General features: G+C 34.2%; 1 protein-coding gene across 1 annotated transcript in view; it reads right to left on the bottom strand.

Annotated features, from left to right (window-relative positions):
* Positions 1–266: 266 nt before the first annotated feature.
* PIAS2 (protein inhibitor of activated STAT, 2) overlaps positions 267–13,491 on the bottom strand; it is a 108,411-nt gene continuing 95,186 nt past the window's right edge. Inside the window, exons 12-15 of the mRNA XM_011978074.1 lie at positions 10,672–10,811; positions 5,028–5,065; positions 606–2,446; positions 267–568 (exon numbers count right to left, since the gene is read on the bottom strand). Of these exons, the coding sequence (XP_011833464.1) occupies positions 2,267–2,446; positions 5,028–5,065; positions 10,672–10,811 (358 nt within the window). The 3' untranslated portion in view covers positions 267–568; positions 606–2,266. The remainder of the gene's footprint in view (positions 569–605; positions 2,447–5,027; positions 5,066–10,671; positions 10,812–13,491) is intronic.

Raw genomic sequence — 13,491 nt, 5'->3', positions numbered from 1 at the left:
TAAAACTGTTCACAGAAAACAGAAAAAAAAAAAAATCACAATTACAAAAGCACAGAGGTATCAGTTATAAGAACCAAGTAAATAAACTAATTTCTGTTAATATTTTCATTTACTTTATAAAACTTTGTTGATTAAATTGGGGAGTCTCTGACAATCTAAAGGGTAACAAAATAACAAATATACATCATTTCTTTATTAATTATGCCACACAAATCAAGTTAAATTTTTTCTATCTGATTACAGAGTCAATAAAAATTGCATCTGTATTTAGAGCAGCAACATAAAACTTTATGAGAAAGAAATATTATATCTGGACCAAAAAACTACAACGTGGGTTGGAAATCTAATGACTAAGAAAGTAAAACTGGCAACTATGTGCAACTACAGCTCGTAGATTCGGGTTTTTTCCCCCCACATCTTTAAAATAAGCAGCCCCCACAAAGGGATAATCCCTTGAATAAGGAGACGATGTAGCCAAAGAAGGGATGATATGGGAAACCACATGAAATTAAATCAACATAAAAAGAATACACAAAGACCATGGAAACTTGAGAAGGTTAAAACAAAACTAAAACAAAACAAAACAAAAAAACAACAAGAAAAACAAAACCCAAGCAAGGACAAGTAAGCTCCTTGGAGCTGAACCAACTCTTAAGTAGTATGCCCCTATTCTAACTGAAATTGATGAGTCCTCCCCTGGGCACTTCAGTTTGAGAAATCAATTGGTTGGATTGGCCATTAAAACAAGGACTTCGTTTTTAAGATAAACCTTAGAGAGAGAAAGCTAAACAGAAAAGTACTAAATCCTTGTGAACTCAAAAATGATTTAGGAAGTCAAATGAAGCAAACTATAAAACTTGGATGAAAATGTTTCTCTAAGAATAAAATCCAGTTTTCTGTGTGATTTAAAATCAAACCAACACATTACAGAAGAAAATTTTCAAAGTGCACCCAATACAACCTCAGAGATTCCCTGAAGTGTTTGGGGTAGCATGGATTGAGACAGGAAGTGGGTTCAGGCCCATCTTCCCCAACGCTTCTTCACTTTAATTCAAACATTTATAATTCTCTTTTGTCTTTTGTAGTTTCAGGGAAGATTTCGTTTTTAAAAAAGGAAAAAAAAAATCTAATGCTGTCCCTTTTTCTAAGTTTGGAAATCACTGCTGAGACTGAAATTACATTGGTGAGAAATATGATCATCATAAATCTAAAACACATTTTCTATGTCAGTGCTACCAAAATACAAAGTTTCATCAAGTATTTCACTACTATTCTGTAAAATAAATGAGAAAATTAAGTTCTTGGGAAGAAATTAAATTTTGTTATTACCACCTCCCAAAATTTGCTCTTCTGCTGGCTCCAAGATATCAATATTTGATAGTGTGAACAAATTTCTAACAAACATTTCAGTCACACCGTACCCCAAAGACATTTCATTCAATGGCTGCATAGGGTTTCTTGTTTGAGAAGACAAGCCTCAAATTTATAGAAAACTCTAGAATGAAGAATGTACAATTACTAAAAACATAATAACACACATTATGTCAAGGGCAGAATCTGCATAGTGCTCTTAAAGATAATCACCAATGAAGAGTAGCCAAATCCCAGAACTTCACACAGCATTCATTAGCAAACAACGTCAAAGTGTAAATGATAAGCAGGAAAAAAGCCAAGTAACATAAATGCTGTTTTTCTTTGATGGGATCATGAAGAAAAGTGGAACTGCAGGACGAAGAGTGGAATCCAAGCTTTGGCCACGTACTGAAACTTCATTACTTCAATGAAACAGAACAAATCTCCATGGAAAGGACTCATTCAGCAAACATTAATTTCTTTCCATTTTTTTTTCCTTCACGTAGGTTAAACAGAAGTTGCTGTCATTCTAGAATCACTGATTACAATTTTTTTTAATTAGAAAAAAAGTTACTTGAATATTTACATAATTTTATTGCTCTTTAACAAAAACTTTTTTCATTGATTTGTAGACTCCATCCATTAATGTATGAAAGTGAAATCCATCTCTCAGGAAGTTACAGTTATGGCTGAATGTATCTGATGCTGAGAGTACAGCATAATTATGCAAAATCCTTGCATGTCATTTGGTTCTTGTTGCAGTCTTCTGTGTTCACCTCTCAGAAAGCAAAAGAATCCATCTGACTTTCAATAAATACCAAATTGTTAAAAAAAAAAAAATAGTTTCCACAGATTAGAGATCCAAGAAAAAGCAGTTCTGATGAATGATTCCCAGAATCAAGTGAGTCCTCCTTTAGTCCAATGAGATGATGTCAGGAATGTTACTTCCACTGCTGGTTATGACCCCTGTCTCACTCCTGCTGCTGGATGAACTAACATGAGTACTGCTTTCATGGGAGCTGGTGGTGGTGACAGACGTACTGCTTGCTGTTAAGGGTGAGGTGAGACTATCCAAAAACATAGGAGGACAGTACTGCTTGAAACAAACAATGATGCCAATGAGGAAGAGGCTACTTGATTTTAAATAAAGAGACTAGAAATTATTAGATATGCATAAGCAATATTCACATATTTAAATCCCGCTGGGATTTAAAAATTGCTCAAAACTTCACATCTTTGGGTGGAAGGTGGCATGAATTCAGCTATTTTACATTATTTAGAGAATGCAGCATATATTCTTGATTCTCTCTAAACTTGTGGAACTTGTTTGCTGACCGCATACAAAGGTAAAAGTATAATGTCAACAATAACTTAAGTCATTTAATACTAAATATTGGCCCTCCAATGACAACTCATACTTAATCTCAAAAAGAATTTGCTCTCTAACTGTATTTAGTTGGGTGTCAATTTTGAAAGAACTGTTGAGCTTACACTGGCATTTTTGCTTAATAACATTTTAAAAAGTATTTGTTAGCCTTTCCCGGTGTGAATTAAGTATCAAACAGACCCTTTATGAAGGTTAAGGCTGACCAGCTGAATGATGGCATTGGACTCCTTTGTACATAAACATAAAATACCTGTGTCATCAGAATGACAACATTCATTCTAAAACACAGACTAGATGGTAGCTAACTATCACAGGATCCTCAGGACAGAAAATAATCTCAGGTAATCACAAAGTTTCGCAATAAATGTTAAAGAAGATCTAATCTAATCTTCTTGTGATGCCTGTTTAACACCCCTTTCCTAGTGCTCATATTTCACAAGTTCCCTTACAATCCTGGTTACTGATCCCATCACTGATCCAAACAAGTACAAACCTGAGTGTACTACTCTAATATTAACAGAGGAGTGAAGACAGATGAGCCAAAAGCATTGTATCTGTATAAAATATTTTATGTGAGAAACGACTGCACTGACTTTAGCAAAACAGGAGGTCTTAGTGATATCCTGCAAGAGATGTTTTAAGTTTGTCATTAGTTCAACTGTATGAAAGATCAGTAAGGATATCTGACTCACATTCCCCATTCTCAAGATTATGTAGCTTATCATTAGAGACACTGGATTACGGGAACAGGAATTTAAAAGTCAAGTTGTTTAGACTACATGATTTCCAAGGCTGGTGAATAAAACAGAAACAACAGTCCCAGGTTTAAGTTGCCAGTCAGAGGGACAGCAACAACTAAAATTCAGACTGCCCTTCAAAAGAACAAGTTATTCAACGCTTTGAATAGATAACTGTTTTGGTTCATCAATAAAATGAATGCCACACACAGAGTCAAGGGACATTAGTTACAGGGAGAAGAACAGTTCTTAAAGAGCTTCCAAGGAGCTCTAAAGATAGTTGAATTGTCAGGTATTAAAACTCTTTTCTAAAATCAAATCAATTTCTAACTTTCCATTAAAACTGGGGGGTAAATCTAGAATAAAGCCAAGAAACTTACATTTCATTCCTGCTACCTCTCAGGCAGTTTTTGATTGCCTCATAGGAAAAAGATACTCATTTATGAAAGTAGTCCTAGATGCTACAGTCCTGCCATCAACAGGCTCTGCACTGAATTCTTAGAAGTATTCAGATTGCAGCCACTTAAGTTCTAACCCTGCATCCCTTATTGTAGATACAATGACAAGAATTAAGGGATAATATGGAGGTCAAGTAGTAAAACCTAAGGATTCTATGGCAAACTGTAAGGCCCCACCTCACCCTTCTACTACGGAGTCACCAAATAAGTTAGACCACTGCTAAATATACAAAATAGAGCTATGAAATAAAAACCTCTAGGTTCCAAGATAATTTTTTGTAAAAGAACTGGTCACATAAAAATTAGTAATCCCTTACATCTGAAGAATCCATTTCCTAGAAAAATACAGATACCTTTGCTAGGTACCTTTGTTATATATACTGCTAGAAGGAGGTCAACACCGAATGACAAGAAATTCCTCAGTCTGCACATAAATTTCTGGCGCTGTTCATGTAATCTGATACAGAGTACTGAAACAGGAGGCTGATACAGGACCTCTCCTCCTCTGCTCTGACTCTGCTATAAGCCTGTCTGTGCAATCCATGCTCACTGTAAGGTCTTCACGTTGGGACTCTGGGCTACTAGGGTTTCTCATCTTTGACAGAGAAAACAGGGATGATTGACATATAGCAACTTTAAACTGGGGCCTCCCCAAAGTCCAAATTTGAATGTCTTTAAAAACAATGAAGAATCAAGCTAATGAGTCAAGTCTGTCTAATCAGGTTTAGCTATTGATTTTCTATGTACAGAATGTTTTAGCTAAAAAATAAAACTGTATTTGTAAAATTTTAACTTGCAGCCACCCAGAACTGCTTCCATTCATTCTAATCATTCAAATGCTTGTAAGAGATGCCAACTGATTAAGCTAAATAAAACAGAATTTAAAATTTAGATATTAAAGACAAAAATCATAAACTGAAAACAACTTTATTCCTTCAAATAAATTGTGAAATATTTGCACAGTACTTCCTTTCCATCAATGTAAGTAATTCAGAGTTGACTGTCCTGATTTTATGCAACTGGTCATTTTTAGTTAGTATGACATAACCAACAATCAAATACAAATTAGTTGCTTAAATTCAGGATACATACCTGGGGATCAACTGGAATAAGGGAAAGAAAATCCAAACCTAAAACAAAAATGCTTTGTTAATAGTTGTCTCATATTTTAGGAGACCAGAATTATTTCCCTAAATCATTTTTATCACAAATCACAAAACATTTGTGGTAAGTGCTTACCACTCTGCCACAGGGAAGTTCTATACCATGATTAGTGATATTTGAAGTGTTTAAAACCCAAAAATGAATATATTCTCTGATAAAACAACTGGAAAAACTAGCTCCCAGAGACTCAAAGAAGTACAAAACTTTTCAGAGAAGGACTAGTCAGAACAAATGTTTCCCCCTTTGCAGCTTAACAGAATGAGAAGCAATAAAAATGATGAGCTAATGATCTGGATTTGAACCTTCAAAAATAAAAAAACAAAAAAACATACTTAAGCTCTTAAGATATTTCACATTTATTTTTCAGAAATACAGAGGTTCATCTAAGTATCACCTCTTAAACAGATGTCTATTTCAATGATAGCTCTCTGTTCCAGCTGTCCCCACATCAAGAGCAGTACATAGTCCAACGCTCTGCACAAAGCACACACTCAGGAACTGCTGCGCTAACACGGTTAAATTATTAAGGGTTACTGGGTTCTGAGCTAATGTAATTTTCTGAACCAGAGAACTGTAATTGTTCAATTAGGTTTTAGAAAGAGGAATGTGTAGAAGATTGTCCAGTAATATAATTTTGACATATTCAAATAATAATAAATACAATTTTTAGGTCTGAAAAGTCTAGTAATAAACTTCAATGTCTGTTCACCTAGACCTCCCTGTGTGACTTAATTCTCTTTAATTATTTCAAAACATTAAAAAAGAAACCATACGTCATTAAGACAGGCCAATTTCTATTCAATTCCACGATTTTTATGCTGGCATTCAGAGACACTCTGAATATAACCACCACACAGAGAAAGTCTGACGTTATGCTTTTATGCAAAATAGACAATATCAGTGGGGACATTTAAAATATTTACTAACCAGTATGAATTTATAACTCAAAAAATTTAAATATATTTATTATCTTATAATCTCCAAATAATGGTATTACAAAAATGCTTATCAAGTGATACAAGCTATAGCACCAATCATTTGAAAGAAATCATTCCAACGATTTCTAAAGCCTTTTTGAAAATTGTTGCTACAGATTTTTTTTTTCCTTTTTTGGGAGACACTGAGTCTGCTTTGTTGCCCAGGCTGGGATGCAGAGGTACAATCATAGGTCACTGCAGCCTTTACCTCCTGGCCTCAGCCTCACAAAAAGCAGGGGCTACAGGCGTGTATCACCATGCTTAGCTAATTATTATTATTATTATTATTATTTTTGTTTTTAGAGAGAGGGTCTCGCTATGTTGCCCAGGTTGGTTTTGAACTCCAGAGCTCAAGCGATCCTCCCACCTCAGCCTCACCAAGTACTGGGATTACAGACACAAGCCACCACACCCAGCTTGCTGTAATTTTTCATTTCATATGTCTGTCACTAGCTATATGATACGATGGTTTGAGCCAATACTAAACCAAAGAGAATTACAACAAACTTTTCCAATGACTTCTCTATTAAAATAATAGGTGAGATATCTCAATAAGCAGACTTTGTCTTCATATTGATACTATTCAGTAAATCATCTCTCTGCTTCTGCCAAAGAACTCAAAATTTGTCTAGCCCTTGTAATACCTTCAGAGTTTTACATTTTCAATTTCTATTATTAAGTAAAAAAAGTTTATTGGAATGTTATTTATTTTGTTCTGCTTCAAATGGTATAACCGTTTTCTTTTTACAGTACCTTCTATCTTTTCAGTTTTTCGGTTTTCTTCATATTTATAATAGTTTCTACCTTTTTATAGTTTTTCAGTTTCATACACTCAATCACCTTTAATATTTTGTTGTATCTCTCAGTTCATGTTAGTAACTGAAACCTTTTTATAACACTAAAGTATCGACGATGGTGTTGGAATATTGTGTACCGATGCCAAGCCACTCAAAAATGCTCATTTTCTAAATGTTCAACTATTTCCATTTCATAATTTCAGTTAAAATAAATATGCAAGCTTGATATGAAACAGTTTGAAAATCATATCAAGCCTGTGTATTATTTTAATTGAAATTAAAAATTGAAGCTGTATCACTAGAGAATGCCCACTGAGGATCCTATTTTCATTATTTCCATTCCAGTTCTTCAGATGTACTGTAATTCTCTTTGATGATTTCATGTGTGCAGTAAATACAAAGTTTATTTAGAAAAGAATTAAGAGATTTACTTATCTGTATCTTGATACCTCATCCACGGAAAATTGAATGTGGTGACTTATACAACACCGTAATAAAATATCTAGAAATTTTTCTAAAATTTTGGTTGGAATTCTAGATTGTTTACCAAGCATTACAAGGGTGCTGTCTATATAAAATCTGTTTAATGTAAATATTTCTCTCACTGAATCCATTTTTTTCTCAAGTACTAACAGTGAAGTTTGGTATCGTATTTTAGATGCTATTCTTCCTAAGAAAAAAACGAAATCATCCAAGTCTTCTTGCATTTTACATTTTAAGCAGAATATTAAAACTCTTATATGAAATAAAGTTTCATCAGTAGTGATTAAAATTTTACTGCCTTGTTTCATAAGTTTATTAGCAAAATGCAGTTTCTTATTTCACCGTAAGTTTCAATTGCAGCATGCCATACTGATACATTTTTATGCCCTCCTAAGTATTTCATGGTTGAAAATGGTCAATCACTTTTAACTAAAAAGCAGGTAGTGTTAACACTATTTTATCAACACTGATAAAATTTTAATTTTAAAATTTTAAGTGCTTCACTGTGAAATTGACTCATTAAGACTTTTTTCCTTATTGATGACAACACATTTTCTTTGAGTCATAAACTTTAACAAAACATAACTGCTACATGATTAAATATGTAAATGTTTAGCACTTTCAAATTTTAATGATACAACTTTTGAGCACCATTCGCACCTGACAATATGGCACTAGCAATAATAAGGCAGTCATATTTTTCCTTGAAATAATCAAGCTGTTTTCCACTCCATAAATACAAATTATTTGTTTTATTTTGTATTCACTGTTGCACAGTATCAGAAGATGTTCCAAGCTTCAGTTCATTATTAATATCATGTCTTCTTTGTTCTCCTGCAGATTCAGAAGATTCATGTTTATGTTTAAAAGGAATGTTAAGAAATGTATTAAAACTTTGTTATCTCTCCATTCTTGGTGTTCTATTTAATATTTTATTATAAATTATTAAGTTTATCAATACTAAAATTCTTCACAGTATAACTAATTACATAAAAATTATGCATAAAAATAAAACCAAATTACTAATCACAAAAGAGCACATTAACAATAAAATCAAAGTAAAACTAAACTATTTAGATATAGTAATTGCTACATAATTAATACATGATGATAAACTAGCAATTCTTCTAAAGAACAATAGATCCTATTCTATTCAGTTATCAATTGGTAAGAAAGCTTTTCAATAACAACAACCAGTATCACCATAATTGTTAATATTGGCTAAATATGAGCCTTGGATATTAGTCTTGTTTGCTCAATACCAGCTTGAAACGCATTTTTACCAAATACCCAGTTCAGACATATTTTACTGCATTTTTCTCAAGTTTGCACATTTCTAAAAAGAAATAAAGTCTTACTTTATGCCCAAATTTTGAAATAATGTAAATTTCCCCCAATTAAAAATTAATCCAGGTTCACAGAATTGAAAAACAGGGCAAGTGATTTGTATATTGTGTCTATACTATTGCTAAATGGTAGGATCACTTTAATGAACAGAAATGCTCATTATCTTTTTTCAGGATTAATTTTTAATTCAAGGTCTTTAGGAAACAAATCCTTTTGGAATGCTTGCTTATAACACATACTGAGATGACATGTAGACACTCTTTCAACTAGCCAATGTTACAGCCATAAAAGGCAGTTAGGAATTAAGAATCTCTGAATTTCCATCTTTGTCCCCGACAGGAAACCTCACCTGTACCTTAGCATCAGACTTTGTATATACTTTACAAATACTTTACAATTTGTGCTAGCTGGGTCTACAAAGAACTTCTTAAAATACCAACTCCCAAATTACATATGCAGTAAATATATTTAAGAAGCAAAAAATAACTTTAAAAGCCATTTTTTTCAATGGGTACTATAAAATGTCTATTCTTTTCCACTAAATTTTATTCACATAATCTAAACAAATTTCAAGAAGCAAAATCATACTGAGCCAATTATCAATTGTTTCAGTAACACAAATTTTCACCCAGAGGATAAGCATTGTGCTTAAAAATAAAGATCTCACTAAGGGGAGAAAAAAAATAAATCATAGGTCAAAATTAACTTCATAAATCTAGAGAAGAAAATTAGTAACAGGAGAGAATTGTTTTCCACTAAAAGGGCCTTCAGAGAGAAGGGAAGTCATGAATGTACTGGTTCTAACTTGCTCAAATATAACTGACAGAAATGTCTGCAAAAGCAATGGCTATGGAGAGAGGGAAGAAGAGTAAAGGAGGGAAGTTTAAATTTTGTAATACAGCCTTGGCTGCAGAAGTCCTGATACTAAGGTAATTCAAGCAACCTTGATATTTTACAGTAGATTCCCCCTTATGTTTTGCCTTCTGTGATTGCAGTTACCTGTGGTCAACTGCAGTCAGAAAGTATCACATGGAAAATTCCAGAAATAAACAATTCATAGGTTTTAAATTACACACTGCTCTGAATAGTCTGATGAAATCTCATGCTGTTCTGGCTCCATCATGCTCCATTCCACTCAGGACATGAACCATTCCTCTGTCCAGTGGCTCCCAGCTTTGTCACTCAGTAGCCATCTAAGTTATCAGATTAACTATCTCAGTACACAGTGCTTGTGTTCAAGTAACCCTTATTTTAACTTAATAATGGCAATCAAGTGCAAGAGTAGTGATGCTAGCATATTGTTATAATTGTTCTATTAGTTATTGCTGTTCATCTCTTACTATGCCTAATTTAAAAATTCAACTTTATCATGAATATGTCTTTATAGAAAAGAACAGTATATATAGGGTTCTGTTAATATCTGTGGTTTCAGATATTTACTGGGGGTCCTGGAACTTATCCCCCATGGATAAGGGGAAACTACTGTACATACAAAAGATATCCCAAGTATTAAGCCCCGCTTTAGGGAAACAGATGGTAGACCCTATCTTTGTAAGGAGAATAAAATCCACAGCTCATAGGAAAAATCAGCCCCAAACATCAGCAGTATATTAGTTCTAATGAGCTACCAAGAAGAGTATGAGAAAATATGCTCCCTTCACCTGTGAAGTTCTACAATAGGTAAACGAAGAAAAAGTCTCTAAGTACAAATTCTCCAAAAGGGAGAATAAAATCTCTAACATTTACTATTCTACTATATTTCTCATCACCAGGAATCTATAGATTGCTCTGTAGTTAAAATAACAACTGGATGTAGTATATAAAAACAGGTAAGACCTTTACATGAAGCCTTCAAATTTCCTTAGCACTTCTATTGAAAATTTCAAAACTATATTGGCTTCACAGATTAAGATTAAAAATAATAAACTTTGATAAAAAAACAAAAGAAAACAAAAACACTCCACATACCTGGCAAATCTGATGACATGCTTGATATTGGCGTGTGGTGGAATGGTACTGAGTAGTCTGTTAATGAAGGCGGAATAGCAGCAGGATCAACCGAAGTCACACTGGGCACCCTTACAGAAGATGGCTGATACATGAGAACCCTGTTTTAAATAGCATGGGAAATTACAAACAATCTGGCTGTTAGTTCACAGGAGAGAAGAGCTGCACCACTGGGCATTCTCAGTTGTTTGTTCACTAGTTTCAGCACAACTACATGGCAGCTACTCACTACACAGCACTCCACTCTCCTCTCCTCTCCCACAAGAGTCTTCATTTTAACATGAACGTACCTTGGCTCTCAACAGCAACTGCGACATAAGAGCAAGTTGACATTCAAACACAATGTACAGTGCTGGAGTGAGATATAACACTTTCATCCACAAACAGAAACAGACATCACTTTTATTAATGTGTATGTAGTAAGTATATGGGTACCAGTGATTTTATCTTTAAAGAAATTTAAAACTAACATAGAAGATCCCTAAGGTTTGATTTAAATCAGGGAACCTTTAGAAGTGAAGCTACTTACTATAGCACAACCCAAATTTCTTCAAGTCTAACTTGAATTGTATTAATTATTTGCAATCTTTTCTGGGAATCATCTGAGCAAAATTACCCAGTCTTGCGGCCAGCCAACTTGATGGCAACAGGCCACAATCAGAAATGAGGATGAGTATTCAGGATTTAAAATATAATATCCAGAAATAAAAATGCTGGCTACCATGATACCACCTACCAGGTAGGTGAAATCCCAAGATAATTTATGATTTTAAAATTAGCTGTTCATGCTACCAAAAATACAAATTAAACATGTAATAAATACTTCACAATTGATATTATATAAAAAAATATATATACACTATAGAATTACTTTATAATTTCAAGAAGCAGTATAACTAAACATATTTTGAAAAAGTTCAAGCTTAAACAGAGATTTTTTTGCATTCTTCCTATTTAACCTGCATTTTCTCTTAGCCCAGGGTAAACAACTACAACTTCACAAGAAAGACATCCTTGAATGTATGTAGGAAACTGAGCATCATTACTGGTCTTATGGTTGATAGTAGGAACCTTGCAAACAAGGGGTAAAACATTAAGGTTAGTATCCCAAAGCACTGCCAGTCAACTACCGTAAGCTTAATGACGAAGATACAGAATTCTGTAGCTGGAAAAGACCATTATGAAGATGAAGAAAACGTCTCAAAAACTTAAAGTAGAATCATGGTCACAAAGCTAGACTGGGATAACCTCTGGGCATCCTTTCCCTTTCCTGTTATTGCTGATTATTAAATATCAGTAATAAGAAATGACAAATTGCATGACATTCTTTGTACTCTGACAAACTATTTCATAACCTCAATTTAAATGTCAAACCACTTAAATATGGACATCACTACAAACGTGGAAAACAGTCATCTTGAGGGTATATATATGGTTGAGTGGGCAACTATGTTAGTCTCAGAAAAGTGAATAAATAACACAGGTCAGAGTTCAGAAATCTTTAAAAACTGATCCATTTAGGAAGCTTATGACATATAATATTCTTGAGGCAATAACATAGCCTGGTATTTGAAAATACATTTTCCTGAGGTAGATAAAGATAGAAGGAAGTTATCTTCCAAAATTCAATCACGTGTCTGTAGGTTAGAATCTGGAGATTTCTTGGCCTCCAGTGCTATTCGAAGACCTAAAACCACAAGCAGTATGTGAGCTATGTTAGAAAAGGCAGACTCTGGAGGAAAAAGAGAAGTTGGGCGGAGATAAAATAAGTTATATCGTATCTAAAGCTCGTCTTTTTTGGAGGTTTGAAAACAGTGGTCCTTCACAGGGATCAAAGGAGAAGAACAGGACATCATCACAAGTTTTTCAAATAACATGAGACCACTTCTCACACACAAGAGTTTTTATGAGAAATTGGAGGAAGGACACAGTGGGTAAGGAGGAGAGACTGGAGTATATATGAGTGCTGGGGAGGGGACTAAAGAAGTGGCTCTGATTATTCTGGCTGTCTCAAAGTATTAATATCTTATTGTTGTTAAAATATTAACAGGCAGGCTTTTGAAGACCAAATATATATAAAGTTTCATTTAATTTAAAAACTTTCTACTTAAAAGTACATTTAGAGCCAGGCAAGGTGGTTCACACCTGTAATCTCAGGACTTTGGGAGGCCAAGGCAGGAGGATTGCTTGAGCCAGAAGTTTGAGACCAGACTAGGCAACACAGGGAGACCTTGTATCTACAAAAAATTAAAAAAAAAAAACAACAACAAAAAAAAACGTACTAAAGCATGCCTAAGGTCCTAGCTACTTGGAAGGCTGAGGCTGAGACTGCTTGAGTACAGGCGGTAGAGGCTGCAGTGAGCCATGAATGCTCCACTGCACTCTAGCCTGGACAACACAGCAAGACCCTGTCTCAAAAAAAAAGTACATTTAACCTATCATGGTTTTTTTTTTTCTCTGCCACTGAAAGAAACTAAAAGACTTCCTGGTACAAGAAAAAGACAATGAACGTTAGAAAAGAACGTTAGAAAAGGCAGACTCTGGAGGAAAAAGAGAAGTTGGGAGGAGATAAAATAAGTTATATTGTACCTAAAGCTCGTCTTTTTCGGAGGTCTGAAAACAGTGAAACATTCTCCCACTCCCCCTTCTCATCCTTTGCTATTTCACAATGGAGATTCTTTTGTTTTGATCCTGATTGACCCTTCAACTTGAAATAGACTTACATGTAACAACAATAACAGAGCTCCCTTTCCTTCTCTGACCTCTTGACTTACATCTACA

Source organism: Mandrillus leucophaeus, unplaced genomic scaffold (genome assembly GCF_000951045.1).
Source record: "Mandrillus leucophaeus isolate KB7577 unplaced genomic scaffold, Mleu.le_1.0 Scaffold189, whole genome shotgun sequence".
NCBI classification, from domain to species: domain Eukaryota; kingdom Metazoa; phylum Chordata; class Mammalia; order Primates; family Cercopithecidae; genus Mandrillus; species Mandrillus leucophaeus.
The sequence above is the reverse complement of the archived record's forward strand: the minus strand, read 5'-3'. Positions and strand labels throughout refer to the sequence as shown.